General features: G+C 48.2%; 1 protein-coding gene across 1 annotated transcript in view; it reads right to left on the bottom strand.

Annotated features, from left to right (window-relative positions):
- The window catches only part of LOC121269131 (1-phosphatidylinositol 4,5-bisphosphate phosphodiesterase delta-3-like), a 195,189-nt gene that overhangs the window by 3,065 nt on the left and 170,057 nt on the right, over positions 1–22,067 (bottom strand). The window contains exons 10-14 of the mRNA XM_041173618.1: positions 16,865–17,021; positions 16,056–16,172; positions 14,849–15,027; positions 14,362–14,497; positions 1,094–1,243 (exon numbers count right to left, since the gene is read on the bottom strand). Coding sequence (XP_041029552.1) covers positions 1,094–1,243; positions 14,362–14,497; positions 14,849–15,027; positions 16,056–16,172; positions 16,865–17,021 — 739 coding nt within the window. The remainder of the gene's footprint in view (positions 1–1,093; positions 1,244–14,361; positions 14,498–14,848; positions 15,028–16,055; positions 16,173–16,864; positions 17,022–22,067) is intronic.

Raw genomic sequence — 22,067 nt, 5'->3', positions numbered from 1 at the left:
TGTCGGAGGGGGAGGGGCAGTGTCGGAGGGGTAGGGGCAGTGTCGTGGGGGGAGGGGCAGTGTCGGCGGAGGGGCAGTGTCGGGGGAGGGGCAGTGTCGGGGAGAGGGGCAGTGTCGGGGGAAGGGGCAGTGTTGGGGGGGAGGGGCAGTGTCGGAGGGGGAGGGGCAGTGTCGGGGGGAGGGGCAGTGTCAGGGGAGGGACAGTGTCGGGGGAGGGGCAGTGTCGGGGGAGGGGCAGTGTCAGGGGAGGGGCAGTGTCGGGGGAAGGGGCAGTGTCGGGGGAAGGGGCAGTGTCGGGGGAGGGGCAGTGTCGGGGGAGGGGCAGTGTCGGGGGAAGGGGCAGTGTCGGGGGGGGAGGGGCAGTGTCGGAGGGGGAGGGGCAGTGTCGGAGGGGGAGGGGCAGTGTCGGAGGGGGAGGGGCAGTGTCGGAGGGGTAGGGGCAGTGTCGTGGGGGGAGGGGCAGTGTCGGCGGAGGGGCAGTGTCGGGGGAGGGGCAGTGTCGGGGAGAGGGGCAGTGTCGGGGGAAGGGGCAGTGTTGGGGGGGAGGGGCAGTGTCGGAGGGGGAGGGGCAGTGTCGGGGGGAGGGGCAGTGTCAGGGGAGGGACAGTGTCGGGGGAGGGGCAGTGTCGGGGGAGGGGCAGTGTCAGGGGAGGGGCAGTGTCGGGGGAAGGGGCAGTGTCGGGGGAAGAGGCAGTGTCGGGGGAGGGGCAGTGTCGGGGGAGGGGCAGTGTCGGGGGAAGGGGCAGTGTTGGGGGGGGAGGGGCAGTGTCGGAGGGGGAGGGGCAGTGTCGGGGGAAGGGGCAGTGTCGGGGGAGGGGCAGTGTCGGGGGAGGGGCAGTGTCGGGGGAAGGGGCAGTGTTGGGGGGGGAGGGGCAGTGTCGGAGGGGGAGGGGCAGTGTCGGGGGGAGGGGCAGTGTCGGGGGGAGGGGCAGTGTCGGGGGGAGGGGCAGTGTCGGAGGGGGAGTGGCAGTGTCGGGGGGAGGGGCAGTGTCGGGGGCGGGGCAGTGTCGGGGGGAGGGGCAGTGTCGGAGGGGGAGGGGCAGTGTCGGGGGGGAGGGGCAGTGTTGGGCTGCATGGGTAAAATGATGATTACCTTCTCTCACACTGGTGAACGGGAGCGTAAACTGCCCAATGAAGTCATTGCTGGTGGTTGCATCATAATCTTCAACCACAAATCGGATAAGAGCGAGCTCGGGAACACTGATTGTAAACCGGAGCACTTCATTCCACACCGGATTAAATCCTACAATCCAACAAAAATATACAGAAACTGTTAACATGTCTGGTGACAGCAATCATCCTGAGTAACCACAATCAGCAGGCTTTCAGATATAACGGCTCTGATTGTTCCTGGGCGATTGAGGCTGGAATTGGTTGAGAAACTTGGCATAGTCGAGGACAGGCACACCCTCGACAGCAGTGCCTCGATCATCTTGTAACCCCATTTCTTGCCTAGCATCCGGCAGAATAGGTCTGGGGAGGGGGTGGTTGCTGAGGCTGGCCATAAGAACTCTGTTGCCTCCCTGGTGCACCAATCACAGTCTCACCGAGCGGTTACAGAGCATTCTGAGGGTGAGGGTGCACTGCCCGAGCTTGTGGTCCACATCGGTACCAATGATATAGGTAGAAAAAGGGATGAGGTCCTGCAGACTGAATTCAGGGTGTTAGGAAAGAGCTTAACAAACAGGACCTCAAAGGTAGTAATCCCTGCATTACTCCCAGGGCCACCTGCTGGTGAGTGTGGAAACAGCAGAATACACCAGATGAATGCATGGTTGGTGAAATGGTGCAGGAGGGAGGGCATCATATTTCTGGGACGTTGGGACCGGTCCTGGGGGAAGGTGGGACCTGTACAAGCCGGGCAGTCTATACTTGAACAGGACTGGGGTGAATATCGTTGCAGGGAGATTTGCTAGTGCTGTGGTGGAGAGTTTAAACTAGATTGGCAGGGGGGTGGTAACCTGAGGGCAGATTCAGAGCAGGGAATGGGAGACAGAAAATTAGTGAGTGACTCTGAAAGACAGAAGCAGCACAGGTTAAAAAGTGTACAGCACAGGAATTTGGCAGTTAATAAGTATTTATTTAAATGCAAGGAGTATCGCAATCAAAGCCACTGAGACACATCTGATGCTGTGTCCACCTTTAGCCCTTCAGGAGCTGGTGCACAGGGTCACCGGTCACAGATGCTGAAGAGATGGGGGCCAGCCCCATCTTAAAGGTGCTGAGAGCACACAGAGAGAATGAGGGAACTCTGTGGTGCCTGCCCACTACATTCTGGCAGCAATGACCAGCACCACCAAGGTGCAGGCATCAGTAATGTGTCCAGGGGGTGTGAGGCTGGACCATCACTGTGGTCTGATGCCTGCACAGACACAGGGAAGAGGCCCTGGACTGAGACACCTGCCTTTATCTTGTGCAGAAAGGTTTCACATCTGAGTGACACGGACACTGCTCATCCGAACAAGGAGCCACAGGCAGGGAGAGATTCTTAGGAGTTTATTGACAATAGTGGACAGTATGTACAAGTGATTAACACTCGTGCCCTGGCCGCACAAATAATTCTTCTTAACTGTCCTAATCCTGCTGCTATGTCTGTGGCTCCCCCAATATCCACAGCGGAGGTGGAGGCAGCCTGCTGACTGTGATGACCTAGGCGGGCGTCCTCTGGAGGGTCGAGACTTAGGGACCCCGGCCTGTTTTCGGGGTCCTGCTGTGTGGCAGTGACACCCTCCTCGGCCTGTGGAGCTGGAGCTGCTGGGCTCACAGGAAGTGGGGATTTGGATGGACGGGTCAACCTCGGTATCACTTGGAGTGTGCACCTGCTGATCCTTCTTCCTATGGGTGTGCGAGGACCCCAGACTGATTCCATGAGTGGAAGGGGTAGCTGGAGTGAGATCGAGCTGCCCCACACCCCTCTCATGTACACACTGTTGGAGGCCAACTATGGCATCAGCGATGGAGTTGACTCCATGCAGCAGTGCAGGAGCTACGTCCTGGACCAAGGTCTCAATGGCAGCCACCATCATGCCAATGTTGCCCTTGGTGTGTTGGCAATGCTGGTGCTATCACCTCAGACTGAAGACGGACAGACTCCTCCATCGTGCCTTGCAATCTGAGGAGTGCAGCGGACATCCCTTTCTGATGTTCCTGAGCTTGTCTTTACAGCTCCAGCAACTGTGACATGACCGAGTCCAGAGGATCCTCATCTGAGTCAGACTCAGCAACACTCTGACCTCCAGCAGTCGTCCGAGTGACGGGGACCTGGGAAGTTCCTGCCTCCACCTGCTGTGGATCAGACAGTGCGATGCGCTCACCAGATTGCGATCCTGAGGCTCTAAAGCTCGGAACAACTGAGGTGTGTGTCTCTGCACTGGTGGAGGGTGTGGGTGACGCTGTGACTGGACTTCAGGGAGGGTGCCTTCAGATTCCTCTTCAGAGGTTTCTTTGGGGCCTGATTGGAGGCCCTGGGTCATGGACTCTGTCGGCTGTTTCCCAGATGTGCCTGTGACACAAGGGGAGATAATTAGTGCCTGGCAGCGGCCTGTGAAAGAGGACACATCACTCACAGCATGGCTGTCTGATGGATGTTGCACTGCTGGACCCTCACTTGGTAGAGCAGCACTGACCTCACCGTCAGTACAGGACTGGTCCTGGTCATCGCCGGCCAGCTGGATGGCTCTGTTTTCAAATTCTGTCAGAATCTTGAATTCCAGCATCCCCTCACCTGTCTGTGACCTTCCCCTCCTGTTGTGAGCCAGTTTGCCCTGCATGGATAGAGATGGGGAGAGTGTAAGCAGGACACCTACCAGGCCAGATGATAAGTATGCCTGGCCTGTGTGGGTGGTGAGTGGTCCCATGGATGGGATGAGGACAATGAGGGTGAGTGTGAGAGAGTGAATGGTGATGTCCCTTGAACAGGCAGCGAGTGAGGGCCCTGTGGGTGTGTGATGGGTTTGTGACTGTGTGAGTTGAGTGATGAGAAGAGTGACTTACCCTGGCAGGAATGGAGGAGATCATTCATCCTCTTGTGGCACAGGGTGGCTGTCCTCTTTTGAAGGGCGTTGGTGCTGACCACCACTGTCACCACCTCCCAAGCCGGGCTGGTGACATTGCTGCCCACCCTGTGGCCAGAGCGGGGGTAGAGCACATCCCAGCGGCCTCCACGGCACCCAGCAGTCGCTCGAGGGACGTGTTGTTGAAGCGGGGGCTGCAGTCTGTTTACCTTTGCTGGCCATGTCTCCCAGGCAGCGGTGGTGAGCTGGTGGTGATGAGCGCTTTGATGGCGGCTGCCTTTTAAAGATGGCGGCCAGCATGATGCAACAGCGGGGTGAGGGTGGGTGGGCGAATGAGAGCCCACTCGCCGTGGAAACGGCGTGTTTCGTGGGAGTGAATAAATAACGAGGCGGGCTTGGCAAGATATGGCGTGAAAACCCGCCATTTTCATTGGTGGGTATGACTCCATTTTACCTGCCCACTACTGCACTTAGTGCAATTCTGGGAAAATTCAGCCCGTGGAGTTTTTAGGCAGAATAGGGAGGGGGTTAAGAAAGGTGGGGGTGTAGCATTATTGGTTAAAGAATCAATTACAGCTGTGGGGGGGATGATATACTAAATGAAGCATCAATTGAGGCCATGTGAGTTTAGCTTAAAAATGAAAAGGGGGCAGCCACACTGCTCGAAGTGTACTATAGACCCCCAAATAGTGAGAGGGAGATGGAAGAGCAAATATGTAGACAAATTTCTGAGTGCAAAAACAATAGGGCAGTAATAGTTGGGGACTTCAACTACCCCAATTTCAACTGGGATATGAACAATGTGAAGAGCACAGAGGGTACAAAATTCTTGAATTGCAATTCTAGATTTAGTCTTAGGAAATGAAGCTGGGCAAGTGGATGAAGTGGCAGTGGGGGACCATTTTGGAAATAGTGACCATAATTCAGTTAGATTTAGCATAATTATGGAAAAGGACAAAGACAGAACAGGAGTCAAAGTTCTAAATTGGGGGAAGACAAACTTTATGAAGCTGAGAAGTGATCTGGGAAAAATGGACTGGATACAGCTACTTTAAGGGAAATCAGCATCAAATCAGTGGGAGGCATTCAAAGGTGAGATTCTATGGGCGCCGTGTAGACATGTCTCCACAAAGAAAAAGGGTGGTATTGCCAAATCTAGAGCCCCCTGGTTATCCAGAAGCATACAGACCAAGATAAAACAGAAAAAGAAAGCTTAAGACAGTCACAAAAAACCTAATACCGTAGAAAGACTAGGAGTATAAAAGGTACAGGGGTGAAGTAAAAAAGGAAATTCGGAAAGCAAAGAGAGGATATGAAAAAATATTAGCAGGTATAATCAAGGAAAACCCAAAGATGTTTTATCAGTACATTAAAAGCTAGGGGATAACTAAGGAAAGGGTAGGACCTATCAGGGATGCACAAGGTAACTTATGAGTGGGTACTGAAGATATGGGCAGGGTTTTCAATGAGTACTTTGTCTCTGATTTCACAAACGAGAGGATGATGCAGAAACTCTAGTTAAGGAGGTGAAGTGTGAAATATTAGTGTCATGACCACAGTTCTTATTCCTGAATGACTTATGGGCATATTGAACTTTTAAAAAAAAATAACCTTGTTGGGACCAACTGAGGGGGTTGAATAAAGAGGAGCTAGTTCATCCCACCTCACCTGGGGTACCTCATCCGGGCTTGTAAAAATTGGGGACCCCTGCCCGGGGACTGGTCATAACAAATTGGGGGCTCGTCTGGGATCACAGCAAATTGAGGACCTCGCCCGGAGATTGGTTGTAAAAAATTGGGGGCTCAGTGATGGAATTTTTCCCACGGATAAAACAAATGAATTAGAGTGGGGAAAGTAAATTGCTCCTTTGAAACCAATTTTAAAAACTGCAAAAATCGTTTCTTGAGTCTGAACTACTAAAGTGTAGTAATACTCACATTTGATGCCAGTGCTTTTCTAGGAGAAGGAGAAGTTACTCTTGAGGATTTAAAAGTTCTGTCCCTCGAAGAGTTAAAAGAGCTAGCACAGCAATTAGGATTAGAGATTCCCTTGAATACAATGAGATGTTTAATATTACAGTGGGTGGTCAGAATGCGATGAGATGTGTAATATTACAGTGGGTGGCCAGAACGTGATGAGATGTGTGATATTACAGTGGGGGCCAGAACGTGATGAGATGTGTGATATTACAGTGGGGGCCAGAACGTGATGAGATGTGTGATATTACAGTGGGTGGCCAGAACGTGATGAGATGTGTGATATTACAGTGGGGGCCAGAACGTGATGAGATGTGTAATATTACAGTGGGTGGCCAGAACGTGATGAGATGTGTAATATTACAGTGGGTGGTCAGAACGCGATGTGATGTGTAATATGACAGTGGGTGGCCAGAACGTGATGAGATGTGTAATATTACAGTGGATGGCCAGAACGTGATGGGATGTGTAATATTACAGTGGATGGCCAGAACATTATATTGCGAACATAAGGCAAGACTGTGAAAAGTAGTAGAATCGCTGAGGATGCAGTTAGAACAGGAACAGAGAATTCGAGCTCCAAGCATTAGAATGTGAGAGGAGAAGAAGTGAAAGAGAGAGAGAGAAAGGAAGAAGAGGAAGATTTCGAAAGAGAACGGGAAGAGAGTCAGGAAAGAGAAAAGGAAAGGGAGGAAGCTTTCCAAAGAAGACTGCATGAATGGGAAAGAGTGATTGAGGCCTCCAAGGCGTCCTGTAAAATAATACTTACCCCGAGCAGTCAGGAAAAATCAAAAGAAGCTGGATGGGCTGGAGGAAGCCAGCTGGGATCTGTGGGCCTTAAAAGGGGCAATAGAGTCTGTAAGGGTTGGATTAGCTGGGCAAGGGCTACTTGCAATGAAAGAGGCAGGAAACACACAGCCAAAGTCAGCAGACAGCAGAGAGCTGGAGAGTGTTCAGGGGCCCAAAAGGAGGTGATAGAACCAGTGAGGGTTGGGGTACTTAAGAAGCAGCTTCTCGAATTTAAAAAGGCCAAGCTTAGGTCTGTAGAGTTAACAAGGGTCCAGAAGAGACCGGCAGAATTTACAACAGACAAAGGGAATGACCTGGAAATTGAGTTAGTAGGTATATTTTTGCAGAGTTAGATGGGGACGAGGTGAGTTCCCAAACAGAAAGGCAGATAGTGAGGGAGCTGCCTCAAATAGTCAAACAGCTAGCCAGTCCCATGTGAGCCTGAGCGTCCCGGAGGACATGGGACCGAACAGGGATCGGCCAACCTCCTACAGTAAGTACATTGGGGAAGTCATTACCCACACTTGCCACCACCCAAAAGGCAGAGCAAGTGTTGCAGTTAACTCCCAGGCATCTACAGCGGGTGGGCAGTTCCCAGGCATCTACAGCGGGTGGGCAGTTCCCTGTTGAGGAGCCTGGGGAAGAACAAAGGCTGGGATGGGAACAGCCAAGGTGGGAGGAGATGCAGCCAACGAGGGGTTAGCAAAACCCTTCTCCCTGGAGATAAATAGGGGCAGAGAAAGCCCCCAGCCCCGACCAGCAAACTTCAAAAGGAAGAAGCCTGTGCCCCCGCTGGGTGAGCTGGGTGTCTGGCTCACCCACACCATTTTTCTGACTTTAGACAGAGAACAGGGAGGGTCCCAAGTAGACTTGCAGATTGTGAGGGGCATGCCTCACCTAGCTGATGAGCTGCAGGGCAGTGCAGCAAGAGTTGAACCTCCACCACCTGAGGGTGGTAGTGTCCCCAAGCAGGTGGGATAGGTTAGGGGCAGACCCCCATCCTAAAGCAAAAAAGGAAGAGAGGAGAGTTTACCCTCAAGTGGGGAAAACTTGTGAAGATCACAAGGAGAGTAGGGAAACCCAAGCAGGGCTTAGTCCTGGTAAACCAGACTAAACCAAACAAGCTTTAGACTTCAAAAACAAAAATAAAAATAACTCACTAAAAGTGAAGTACTGGAACCAGAATCCCTGTATGAGGTGGAAGTCACAGCACGACCCACTAACCTCCTGACAATTAGACTGCATAAGTGTCTGGGTTTGAGTCAGTAAGTTCATGGGTTACAGCGGTAGGCAAAGAGTTGAAGCTGACAAGAACAGCTTAGCACAGCAGCCTGTGTAGAGGACGGCCTGGGGCCAGGGAAAAGCGCAGTATGAGTAGCCCGGCCATTGTTAACAATCTGGGGGCTAACAGTCAGGTAAAACACCCAAACCCCATTGATGATAGTTAACCTAGTGTCACAGCAAGAGGTGGACACAGGGTTACTGACCAGACATGGCTATAAGATAAAGCAACTTAAACACTGACACCAAGCTAATCTGTAATTAAGGGTAACCTTGTGGAAAAGTTTTGGACACGGAATGCTAGGACATTTCATTGGAATTTGTTGCTCTAATTGTACCACCTAAAACTCACCCACATTGCCAGGAGATCAGAATTTAAATAGATCCGGTTAGAACTGGAAAGATAATATTAACCAAGGCTAGAAGAATGAAGGTGTATGATTGTGTTTGCTGTTTTAAATTTAATTTTCTTTCTCCTTTTGTAATGAAATGAGAATGAATATCATTTCATGCATCGTGTGGGGAAGTTTCCTGATCACAGATCCTATCCCCGAATTACTTATGGGCAAACTGAACTTTTAAATAAGTTTATAAAAAAAGAACATACTAGAAAAAGCTGGCTCAGACTGAAAATTCCTGGATTACTTATACCTGAGTGTGTCTGGAGGGGGAGCACGTGCCTGGTGGGGGGATCGTGTATCTTGGGAGGGGGAGCGTGTGCCTGGCTGGGGGGGAGCGTGTGTCTGGGGAGTGGAGCGTGTGTCTGGGGTGGGGGAGCGTGTGTCTGGGGGGGGAAGTGTGTGCTGGGGAGTGCAGCATGTGTCTGGGGGGGTGGGGGGGTGGGGGGAGAGCATGTGTCTGGGGGGGGAGCGTGTGCTTGGCTGGGGGGGAGCGTGTGTCTTGGGGAGGAGCGTGTGTCTGGGGGGGAGTGTGTCTCGTGTCAATATAATGGTAATTACATTGACACAATCCAATAACAATCTTCTTGCTGACTGGCAATTACATTGTTCAGACAACTACAGTTTTAAAACAGGTGATGGGCATTGGTTCACTGATCAAAACAGTATCACAGCTGGAATACTCCAGTGGGAGGGACTGGGGAAGTCTGCTGCACTGAACAGTAGTTTTAAGCGTAAACCAACTTAGGGTAAACTCCAGCTTGGACTCATTCTTACTCGACAAGCACTTATAGTGAGTAACATGGTAAGAGAGGATGAACTTTAAGCTTTGCTGATTTGATTGCTGTGTATGAAGTTTTTTGTCTCAATCCTCGAAGGGAAATGAAGCCTGCTGGTGCTCACAGCTGAACTTACAGAATGGTGGGAGCACACTGCAAAATCTCAAGCTTTGACTATCTACCAATTTTTTCTGAGTCTGAACCAAATCGCTGATGAAGAAACAAGATAGAAATGTGGACACAAGTACCTCCTAATTGCAGAAGAAGCAAGATATGGCCTTGGCTTTATGATTACCAAAAAAGAGTAGGATTAGCAGGAAAGAGTTTTCAGAAATGGAAGTGGGTGATGTGGACAATAAAGGGGGGTTGACTCTTCTATTACAATGTTTGGATACGTTTTACAAAACTGATGAGTTGTTGGAAACGTATGAAGCTTGGATGATCTTTGATGGATTTAGGAAAACGGGTGATCAGTCCATGGAAGAATATATCATGGATTTTGATAAGTGGTACAAGTGACTACAGAGATTTGAACTTGAAATCCTGGGGTCAGTATCTAGGTTACTGGATTGTATTCACATTTCCCATGTTGATAGACTTTTAGTACTGACGGGGGTTCAGTTCCATGGGAAAGACTCTCTTAGATCAAATGGCTGCTGGTCTAAAAAATATTCTGGGGAAACAGTCATTCCCAGCTACTCTCTTAGCAAATATGAATAACTAAGCCAAGAAACTAAGGTTGAGGTATTCTGTGGTGGTTGAATTTTGAGACTGACCAAATATTAAATGAAGATTCCAAAACAAAGATGGGTTAGTGACAGGCGGTCTGACAATGGCTGCAACTTTAGCCAGTTTGAGAGTCGAGACAAAAAGTGGGTCTGGGACGGTGACTGTGGGCATGGGGAATGTTTAATCGGTGTTATTGGTGTGATTCTCAGTATCATTATGCGATGAATTGCTCACAGTGAAAGAATTGTGTGTTTGAAGTAACCCACAAGGCTGAAAATGATGATGGTGACTGCCATGATGGAATTGTATTGATCACTGAGAGTTTGAATCCGGTGATGAGTATCTTGATGCTAGATTCCTTTAACTGTGCTGCTCTGGACAGTGGTTACACTTCTACGGTGTGCTTAACTACTATCTGGAGTCTCTCGATGAGGCAGACCGGTGGAAGGTCATGGAGTGTGAAAGCTTTACCTGCTTTAGGTTTGGAGATGACAATACATTAACATCCTCCAAATGGGTGGTCCTCCCTTGTAAGATAGCAGCAATCAGTCTGTTCATCTTACTGATGTGATTTCTAGTGAGATACCACTATTGTTAAGTTGGTCTGTGATGGAAAAAGGCTCAGACGATGCTAGACATGAAGAACGGTAGAGTGGTTGTGTCTGGGGAAAAAAATATTGGTCTACATTTTACTCGGTCAGGCCATTACTGCCTGCTACTAAGGAAGCCAGAGATTTCTCATCAAAAAGTTCATGAAATTTTGTTAACTTCTGAGAATAAGAATTTGGTGGACAAAAAGATCATTTGGGAATTACATAGACAGTTTGCAAAGCCAGTGCCACAGAAACTGAAAACTCTACTACAAGATGCTGGAGTGGTTGATAAAGGATATGATGATATTGAACAAATCACTGCTCAGTGTGAAATTTGTATGAAATATCACAGGCCATCACTGTGTCCTTTTGTGAGCTTGCTGTAGTCAGGGAATTTAACGACACAGTGGCAATGGACTTAAAAGTATGGGGCAAGGATGGGGGTATTTTTTTGCTACACTTCATAGATGTGGCAACCAGATTTAGCCTATCCACTGTGATACATAGTAAGGACAAAAGGACCATTGTCGATAGGTCATGAAGAAATGGGTGGAAACAGGATTAGGAACACCAATGAAATTCCTGCCAAGTAATGGTGGGGAATTTGCCAATGAGGAATTTTGAGACATGTGTGAAACTCACCAAGGCTCCTTAGACTGCACCTTCCAAACCCACGACCGCTACCATCTAGTAGGACAGGGACAGCAGATAGATGGGAACATCACCACCTGGAAGTTCCCCTCCAAGTCACTCACCATCCTGACTTGGAAATACATCACTGTTCCTTCACTGTCACTGGATAAAAATCCTGGAACTTCCTCCCTTACAACACTGGGTGTACCTACACCACACAGACTGCAGCGGTTCAAAAAGGCAGCTCACCACCACCTTCTCAAGGGCAATTGGGGATAGACAATAAACACTGGCCCAGCCAATGAGGCCCACATCCCACCAATGAATGTTTAAAAAATTTCAACACCATAGTTATGCACACTGCAGCCAAGAGAGCCTGTTTAGTAATGGTCTGTGCGAGAGAAACCACGTGGTGATGGACGACAGGTTACTTAAAATATTGGCCGATCAACCAGGTTGTAAACTGCAAATGGCTCTGGCATGGGCGATGCACAAAAAGTACTCTCTGCAAATGTTTGGGGGGTACAGTCCATATCAGTTGGTGTACGGAAGGAATCCAAAGTTACCTTTGGTGTTGTCAGATGCTCCCCCTGCTCTAGAAGGGACTAGATCCACTCTTTCTGCTCATCTGAACGCTTTGCATGTGGACAGAAAAGCTTTCATTAAAGCTGAGGTTTCAGAGAAAATTCAGCGAGCCTCACTGCACCACATAAGACCATCAGAAATACAGGTTAGACAAGGAGACAGGTATATTATAAAAGGGAAGGCCAGAAAGAGTGGAAAGGACCTGGCAAGTTCATAGGGAGTGATGGGAAAGTAGTAATTGTGCAATGCGGTTAGGATACATTCTTCATGGTTAATTGGCACTGAACAGGCTCTGAACAGGACATAGAATGTGAGGAGGCATCATGCACTACACACACACACACACAGACACACACACACACACACACACACACACACACACACACTAGTTATGAGGAGCAGACAATGGCAGATACCGGGATGACTGACTGAACAAAGTAACACTGAAGCACAGGATAACGCTATTTGTCCAAAAAGGCAACTACCCAAAAGTAGGAACAAAGGTAACATACATGCCAGAAGGGACCAGTGTGGGAGGGATGCCACCATCATAGGGAGAGCAGGAAAGGCCGCTGGTAAATATAAACATTGGCTAAATGTGCAGGATGAAGGACAGGAGACAAGATATATGGATTGGCAAATTGAGGTAAAGATGCTGAAGCCCAGAAAGTGCAGTATGAGTTCTGACAACGGACTAGAAAGGGGTTGTGACCCCAGAAAAAAAATCACAGACTTGCAAAAGGGATTCTGCCTGCATGGGAGAAAGATCAGAAAGTGGTAGTCCAGGAAGAGAGAGGAATGCGTGTAGAGGTTGTAGCTGGACAAGAAAATGCTAGGGATGTCAATTGAAGTAGAAGCCCTTATTACCGAGAGGTTTTAGTAGCTGCTAATAAATTGGAAAACAAGCTGACAAAGGGAGCCAATCAGAGTTGGAAAGAATTTGGAGTGTATACTGAAATACCTGACAGGGGACAGATAGCCTTGGCACAAGGTGGATCTGTGCACAGAGAAGGTACTTCCTGATAGCCTTCGAAGAAAGACTTGCAGATCAAGATATCGGGATGGACTCTCCTACTGCAGGGAAAGTGAGCTTGAAGATCTTTTTAGCTATTTCAGCATCCTATTCCTGGGAGTGCAAATCGATTGATATAAAGGCTGTGTTTTTGCAGGGGGAGAAATTTCAAAGGGAAGTGTTTTTTGAAATCACCTAAAGAAGCTGATGACATAGAAGGAAAGCTATGGAAATTGAATAAGTGTGTTTATGGATTGAATGATGCATCAAGAGCTTGGTATTTTTCTATGAGGTCTGTCCTGTTGAAAACAGGTTGCATTCAGTTAAAGGCAGACCCCACGATGTTCTACTGGTACTATAAGGAGAAATTAGCTGGAATCTTTATCACGCATGTTGATGATTTCCTGTGGGGAGGATCTGTAGAATTTGAACAATGGGTAATTGAGAAGATAAAGAAGGAATTCCAGGTCTGAAGCCAGGCTTCAGGGGCCTTTAAATACTTAGGTTTAGACATTAAGCACAACAAGTCAGGAGTGACACTGAATCAACAATCTTATCTAGAAAGTGTTAATCATATCCAAATAACTCAGGTTAGATCCTCATAAAAAGAGGATCCTGCTACCAAGGAAGAAATGGAACAGTTGAGGAGTTTGATTGGGCAGTTGAACTGGTTGTGCACTCAGACTAGGCCTGATGCTAGATATGATATGTTGGAGCTGAGTACCATGATGAAACATGCTATAGTTGAGGAAGTTCTGAGAGCAAATAAAACACTTTAAAAATTAAATTAAGGGATGTGTGCTCAAGTTTCTAGCCTTGAGTGATCCAGAAGATATGAGGTTGGTCATTTTTAGCGATGCTTCACAAGCCAATCTTCCAGACGGGTTCATCATATCGTCATATTGCCCACTGGCTAGGGAGGCCAAGAAAATAAAAAGGATTGTGAAAAATACCTTAGCACCTGAAATGCTGGCATTAGTAGAAGCGATTGATATGGGGGTATATTATCCAATATACTGACAGAAATACTATATAAGGGACAATGTGAGAAAAATTTGCCCATAGAATGTTATGTTGATAACTATCCCTTTGGGATAATGTTCATTCAATGAAAAGTGTCGCTGGAAAAAAAGCTAAGAATCCAGCTGTATTGTTAAAACAGGTGATGGGCATTGGTTCACCTATCAATATAGTATAACTGGCTACACCTGTAAAACTCCAGTGTAGGACTGGGAAAGTCTGTTGCACTGAAGAGCTGTCTTGAGAATAAATCAGTTTACGGTAAAAGACCAGCTTTGGACTCATCCTTCCACGACAAGCACTTATTGTGATTAACATCTGGGTGGAATGTGTATGCTGTAAGTTCCACCCATTTCTACCTCACAATTACAATCGGGGTCCCTATGGATCTCACAGCTGGGAGCCAGATTTTCACATTACAAAGGGCCTCTGGCAACAAGTTAACTATGCTGCCTTCGGAAGTTATTAATTGCCTTACTATGGACATCCTCAGACACACCACTGACAGTATAACTGCCATCGGACAGGCATTGCAGACATATCAGTACCTTACCGTTATTTTCAACATGGCTGGTCTTTTGTGTGGCATTATCATCAGGAACACCGTAAACCTCCACACGCACCAGGGGGTCCACAATGGAATTCTTTTTATCCTTATTCACTTTAGGGAGCTGCTGTGCTGTAATAATCTGAAAAAGAGACACCAGTCTGAGAACCACAAGGAGTATTTCGCATAGGAATGACACAGAATGACCAAGGTCTATCTCGTTCACCTCCTACTATTCTTCCAGTTACAGTATCCAACAACAATGGAGTTGTTAGCTAATCCTAGTGATCAATCCCTACCAATGAGTCTCCAATAGACCCAGACATGAGCTGGGGAAAACCCTGAGTAATGGAAAACTTTGGGGACCAGAGTTTTAAAGTCACATGTTCCTCCCAAACAGGCTAAACTGAACTGATCTGTGTTTGATTTCATCCTGGGTTTCTGCTTGCCCCCAGTGCACACAGCTGGAAAAAAATAACTGAAATCTGTTTACATCAATAATCAGTTGTGTCTTCTTGAGACCTGATCCTGGGACAGGCCGTGAAGGGTCAAACTGAAGGGACCTGTCCCTCATGAAACCGGGTTTCAGGATGTATCCCGAGCGGCCATTCTGTCGAAACTTCCCTTTGTTTAGATCCATCTCCATTCCGGGCTTCTGGAAATTCAAGGCCACTGCAAGAAAATAAAAATGTAATCAAGTTTACAGAAATAGAACTGATTAACAACCAAAAAGAGATCACATGAACCAGGCTTGTATTCCCTGGAATACAGACAGTTGAGGGTGATCGCAATGAGGTTTTTAGGATTCTGACAGGGGTTGGAGAGATATATAGACAGAAACCTTTTCCTATGGTGGGGAGGAGTGTAAGACCAAGGCACATAACCTTAAAACTTCTTCACACAAAGGGTGGTAAAAGTGTGGAACTCTCTCCCACAAAAAAGCAGTAGATGCTAGCTCAATTAATAGTCTTTAATCTGAGAACAATAGGTTGTTGCTAGGCAAGGGCATTGAGAGATATGGAGGCAAAGCTTGTGGATGGAGTTAGGATTCAGATCAGTCATGATATTACTGAATGGGAGAACAAGCTCAAAGAGTTCATGTCCCTAGTTACTGATACCCAATAATCCAACATCTAAAAACATCTTCAAATCCCATTCAGTCAATCCAATGCAATTGAAGGAGTGCTGCACTGTTGGATGTCTTTTGAATGAGACATTAGACCGAGGCATGATTTTGTAGAAGAGCAGGAGCTATTTTCCAGAGTCCTGACCAATATCTACACCTTAATCAATATCACAAAAATAAATGATCTGGTCATTGTCATATTGCTGCTTGTGGGAGCTTGCTGTGCTGCATTTCCTACGTTACAACAGTTACTGCACTTCAAAAATACTTCTTTGGTTGTAAAGCACTTGGGGATGTCCTGTGATCATGAAAGGTGCTATATAAATGCAAGTCTTTCTTTTTTTCTTTTCAAATACTGGACCAGATTTCTGAATTAATCTAAATGGCCAATTCTGGTTTGCTGGTGCAGTTCAGCTCATTCTTACGCACTTATTTTCTAATAGTTAAATTCACTAGCAGAGCCAAATCTCCAAATCTTTATTTTAAGTTGAGTAAAGCCTGAATTTAATCCTGTGTTAAAGCCTCTTTGGCCTTATAATGTGCGTTGTATCTTTATATTATGAGAGAGTCAGACCCAGTTGACAACCGGCATTCCACATCTCCTGAGGGTTGTAGTTGGACGAGTCTATCCGAGAGCCAGTGGGATAGATCCTGGACAGCTGCAGAGCGTTGTAACAAACAAAGGTGATGCCTGAAAAATAAAGAAATGAAACAATCCTCAGCGGGGAGCAGAACATTTGGGCATTCAATCTTCAAAAGACCAAAGGTGATTCAGCTCCTGCAATGTCGAGCTTAATGACTCCTGTCTCTGCCAAGATTCAGTGGGTAGCACTCTCACCTGAGTCACGAGGTTCTGGGTTTAAGCCCCACTCCACGGCTTAAGCACAAACATCAAGGTTGACAATGCACTACAGTACTGAGGGAGTTGGACAATTTCAGATTCATCTCTGCCCCTGTTTTGTTTCTGTTTTTTTTGCAGGTTTTGGTTTCACTCTCTCTTGTTTTCGCTTTTAGATGGCACTTGTCCATCATTCCGCCATTCACACCTCCACTGGGCATTCATTTTGCATCTTTACTTGTCCCATTAGCACTCCATTTGGTCTTACACCAACAACTCTTCTGTAAATCCTGTCTTTCACCCTATCACGTACCTTGCCTATTGTTCTTTTTCCACTTGCTCAAAACCTATTACATTTCTAACATTTCCCAGTTCTGACGAAGGGTCATCAATCCAAAACATTGACTCTGTCTCTTTCCACAAATGCTGCCAGACTGCTGAGTATTTCCACATTCTCTGTTTATATTTTAGGTTTCCATTATCCACAGTATTTTGCTTCTGTAACATTCTGTTGGCAGTTTGCCCAGTAGGGTGAAAGGCCTTACCTGACTCACAGATGAGCTTTTTTGCTTTATTCTCAGAGAAGGATGAGAGTTCACAGGCACAGGCCTTGTTTGAGGAGTCCTGGAAGCTGCAGAAATGAACAGCCTTACAGTAAACCACAAGGTCCGACAGCTCCTTCGACAGTTCCTTCACCACCTCCTGAAAAATCATGGCACAGTTAGATAAATCAAGCAGCTGGCACCCAGAGGTTCCCTGGCACCCAGAGGTTCCCTGGCACCCAGTGGTGCCCAGTGCCAGTGCATGGCAAGTGGGAAAATCAAATCAAAATGAAGCTGATTGGAGGATTCTTACCTAATGGTTTCCAATTCTGATCCCACTTTTGATGGGAGATCAAGTGCAAATGCGTGAGTGCCCAATAGCTCAGAGTGTGTGCGTATCAGCTCAGTGTGTGTCCATTAGCTGTGTGTGTGTGTGTGTGTGTGTGTGTGTTCATCAGCTCAGTGTGTGTGTGTGTGTGTGTGTGTTCATCAGCTCAGTGTGTGTCCATTAGCTGTGTGTGTGTGTGTGTGTGTAAGTGTGTTCATCAGCTCAGTGTGTGTGTGTGTGTGTGTTCATCAGCTCAGTGTGTGTCCATTAGCTGTGTGTGTGTGTGTGTGTGTGTGTGTGTGTGTGTTCATCAGCTCAGTGTGTGTGTCCACAAGCTCAGTGTGTGTGTCCACCAGCTCAGTGTGTGCGTGTCCACCAGATCAGTGTGTGTGTGTGTTCATCAGCTCAGTGTGTGTGTGTCCAGCAACTCTGTGTGTGTGTGTGTGTGTGTGTGTGTGTATGTCCAGCAGCTCAGTGTGTGTGTGTGTCCACCAGTTCAGTGTGTGTGTGTGTGTGTGTGTCCACCAGCTCAGTGTGTGTGTGTGTGTCCACCAGCTCAGTGTGTGTGTGTGTGTTCATTAGCTCAGTGTGTGTGTGTGTGTGTGTGTGTGTGTGTGTGTGTGTCCCCACCAGTTCAGTGCGTGTGTGTGTACATTAGTTCAGTATGTGTGTGTGTCCACCAGCTCAGTGTGTGTGTGTGTCCACCAGCTCAGTGTGTGTGTGTGTCCACCAGCTCAGTGTGTGTGTGTGTCCACCAGCTCAGTGTGTGTGTGTGTGTTCATTAGCTCAGTGTGTGTGTGTGTGTGTGTGTGTGTGTGTGTGTGTCCCCACCAGTTCAGTGCGTGTGTGTGTACATTAGTTCAGTATGTGTGTGTGTCCACCAGCTCAGTGTGTGTGTGTGTCCACCAGCTCAGTGTGTGTGTGTGTCCACCAGCTCAGTGTGTGTGTGTGTCCACCAGCTCAGTGTGTGTGTGTGTCCACCAGCTCAGTGTGTGTGTGTGTGCCCACCAGCTCAGTGTGTGTGTGTGTGTCCACCAGCTCAGTGTGTGTGTGTGTGTGTCCACCAGCTCAGTGTGTGTGTGTGTGTCCACCAGCTCAGTGTGTGTGTTGTATGTTCATCAGCTCATTGTGTGTGTGTCCACCAGCTCAGTGTGTGTGTGTGTTCGTTCAACAGTTCAGTGTGTGTTTGTCCACCAGCTCAGTGTGGGTGTGTTCATCAGCTCAGTGTGTTTGTGTTCATTAGCTCAGTGTGTGTGTGTGTCCACCAGTTCAGTGTGTGTGTGTGTGTGTGTGTGTGTGTGTGCGTTCATCAGCTCAGTGTGTGTGTGTGAGTGTGTGTGTGCGTTCACCAGCTCCGTGTGTGTGTGTCCACCAGCTCAGTGTGTTTGTGTGTGTGTTCACCAGCTCAGTGTGTTAGTGTGTTCATCAGATCAGTGTGTGTGTGTGACTTCATCAGCTCAGTGTGTGTGTGTCCATCAGCTCAGTGTGTGTGTGTGTGTGTGTGTGTGTGTGTGTTCATCAGCACAGTGTGTGTGTGTGTGTCCAACAGCTCAGTGTGTTTGTGTGTCCACCAGCTCAGTGTGTGTGTGTGTGTTCATCAGCTCAGTGTGTGTGTGTGTGTTCATCAGCTCAGTGTGTGTGTGTGTGTGTTCATCAGCTCAGTGTGTGTGTGTTCATCAGTTCAGTGTGTGTGTGTGTTCATCAGCTCATTGTGTCTGTATCCACCAGCTCAGTGTGTGTGTGTTCATCAGCTCAGTGTGTGTGTGTGTGTGTTCATCAGCTCAGTGTGTGTGTGTCCATCAGCTCAGTGTGTGTGTGTGTGTTCATCAGCTCAGTGTGTGTGTGTGTGTGTGTGTGTGTGTTTATCAGCTCAGTGTGTGTCCGTGTGTCCACCAGCTCAGTGTGTTTGTGTGTCCACCAGCTCAGTGTGTGTGTGTGTGTGTGTGTGTGTGTGTTCATCAGCTCAGTGTGTGTGTGTGTGTGTGTGTGTGTTCATCAGCTCAGTGTGTGTCCACCAGCTCAGTGTGTGTGTGTGTGTGTGTGTGTGTGTGTGTGTGTGTGTGTTCATCAGCTCAGTGTGTGTGTCCACCAGCTCAGTGTGTGTGTGTGTGTGCGTGTGTGTGTGTGTGTGCGTTCATCAGCTCAGTGTGTGTGTCCATCAGCTCAGTGTGTGTGTGTGTGTGTTCACCAGCTCAGCGTGTGTGTCCACCAGCTCAGTGTGTGTGTGTGTGCGTGTGTGTGTGTGTTCATCAGCTCAGTGTGTGTGTCCACCAGCTCAGTGTGTGTGTGTGTGTGTGTGTGTGTGTGTGTGTGTGTGTGTGTTCATCAGCTCAGTGTGTGTGTCCACCAGCTCAGTGTGTGTGCGTGTGTGTGTGTGTGTGTTCATCAGCTCAGTGTGTGTCCATCAGCTGTGTGTGTGTGTGTGTGTGTGTGTGTGTGTGTGTGTTCATCAGCTCAGTGTGTGTGTGTGTGTGTGTTCATCAGCTCAGTGTGTGTCCACCAGATCAGTGTGTGTGTGTGTGTTCATCAGCTCAGTGTGTGTGTGTCCACCAGTTCAGTGTGTGTGTGTGTGTGTGTGTTTGTGTGTGTCCAGCAGCTCAGTATGTGTGTGTGTCCACCAGTTCAGTGTGTGTGTGTGTGTGTCCACCAGCTCAGTGTGTGTGTGTGTGTGTGTGTGTGTGTGTGTGTGTGTGTGTTCATCAGCTCAGTGTGTGTGTGTGTGTGTTCATCAGCTCAGTGTGTGTCCATTAGCTGTGTGTGTGTGTGTGTGTGTGTGTGTGTGTGTTCATCAGCTCAGTGTGTGTGTCCACAAGCTCAGTGTGTGTGTCCACCAGCTCAGTGTGTGTGTGTCCACCAGATCAGTGTGTGTGTGTGTTCATCAGCTCAGTGTGTGTGTGTCCAGCAACTCAGTGTGTGTGTGTGTGTGTGTGTGTGTATGTCCAGCAGCTCAGTGTGTGTGTGTGTCCACCAGTTCAGTGTGTGTGTGTGTGTGTGTGTGTGTGTGTCCACCAGCTCAGTGTGTGTGTGTGTGTCCACCAGCTCAGTGTGTGTGTGTGTGTGTGTGTGTGTGTGTGTGTGTGTGTGTGTCCTCACCAGTTCAGTGCGTGTGTGTGTTCATTAGTTCAGTATGTGTGTGTGTCCACCAGCTCAGTGTGTGTGTGTGTGTGTGTCCACCAGCTCAGTGTGTGTGTGTGTCCACCAGCTCAGTGTGTGTGTGTGTCCACCAGCTCAGTGTGTGTGTGTGTGCCCACCAGCTCAATGTGTGTGTGTGTGTCCACCAGCTCAGTGTGTGTGTGTGTGTGTCCACCAGCTCAGTGTGTGTGTGTGTGTCCACCAGCTCAGTGTGTGTGTTGTGTGTTCATCAGCTCATTGTGTGTGTGTCCACCAGCTCAGTGTGTGTGTGTGTTCGTTCAACAGTTCAGTGTGTGTTTGTCCACCAGCTCAGTGTGGGTGTGTTCATCAGCTCAGTGTGTGTGTGTGTGTTCATCAGCTCAGTGTGTGTGTGTGTCCACCAGTTCAGTGTGGGTGTGTTCATCAGCTCAGTGTGTGTGTGTTCATTAGCTCAGTGCGTGTGTGTGTCCACCAGTTCAGTGTGTGTGTGTGTGTGTGTGTGTGTGTGTGTGTGCGTTCATCAGCTCAGTGTGTGTGTGCGTTCACCAGCTCCGTGTGTGTGTGTCCACCAGCTCAGTGTGTTTGTGTGTGTGTTCACCAGCTCAGTGTGTTAGTGTGTTCATCAGATCAGTGTGTGTGTGTGACTTCATCAGCTCAGTGTGTGTGTGTCCATCAGCTCAGTGTGTGTGTGTGTGTGTGTGTGTGTGTGTGTTCATCAGCTCAGTGTGTGTGTGTGTGTCCAACAGCTCAGTGTGTTTGTGTGTCCACCAGCTCAGTGTGTGTGTGTGTGTTCTTCAGCTCAGTGTGTGTGTGTGTGTTCATCAGCTCAGTGTGTGTGTGTGTGTGTTCATCAGCTCAGTGTGTGTGTGTTCATCAGTTCAGTGTGTGTGTGTGTTCATCAGCTCATTGTGTCTGTATCCACCAGCTCAGTGTGTGTGTGTTCATCAGCTCAGTGTGTGTGTGTGTGTGTGTTCATCAGCTCAGTGTGTGTGTGTCCATCAGCTCAGTGTGTGTCTGTGTGTTCATCAGCTCAGTGTGTGTGTGTGTGTGTTCATCAGCTCAGTGTGTGTGTGTGTGTTCATCAGCTCAGTGTGTGTGTGTCCATCAGCTCAGTGTGTGGGTGTGTGTGTGTTTGTGTGTGTGTGTTCATCAGCTCAGTTAGTGTGTGTCCACCAGCTCAGTGTGTGTGTATGTGTGTGTTCATCAGCTCAGTGTGTGTGTCCACCAGCTCAGTGTGTGTGTGTGTGTATGAGTGTGTGTTCATCAGCTCAGTGTGTGTGTCCACCAGCGCAGTGTGTGTGTGTGTGTGTGTGTGTGTGTGTGTTCATCAGCTCAGTGTGTGGGTGTGTGTGTGTTTGTGTGTGTGTGTTCATCAGTTCAGTTAGTGTGTGTCCACCAGCTCAGTGTGTGTGTGTGTCCACCAGCTCAGTGTATGTGTGTGTTCATCAGCTCAGTGTGTGTGTGTGTGTGTGTGTGTGTGTTCATCAGCTCAGTGTGTGTGTGTGTGTCCACCAGCTCAGTGTGTTTGTGTGTCCACCAGCTCAGTGTGTGTGTGTGTCCACCAGCTCAGTGTATGTGTGTGTTCATCAGCTCAGTGTGTGTGTGTGTGTGTGTGTGTGTGTGTGTGTGTTCATCAGCTCAGTGTGTGTCCGTGTGTCCACCAGCTCAGTGTGTTTGTGTGTCCACCAGCTCAGTGTGTGTGTGTGTGTGTGTGTGTGTTCATCAGCTCAGAGTGTGTGTCCATCAGCTGTGTGTGTGTGTGTGTGT

The sequence above is a fragment of the Carcharodon carcharias genome, chromosome 23 (assembly GCF_017639515.1).
Source record: "Carcharodon carcharias isolate sCarCar2 chromosome 23, sCarCar2.pri, whole genome shotgun sequence".
In the NCBI taxonomy this organism is placed as follows: domain Eukaryota; kingdom Metazoa; phylum Chordata; class Chondrichthyes; order Lamniformes; family Lamnidae; genus Carcharodon; species Carcharodon carcharias.
The sequence above is the reverse complement of the archived record's forward strand: the minus strand, read 5'-3'. Positions and strand labels throughout refer to the sequence as shown.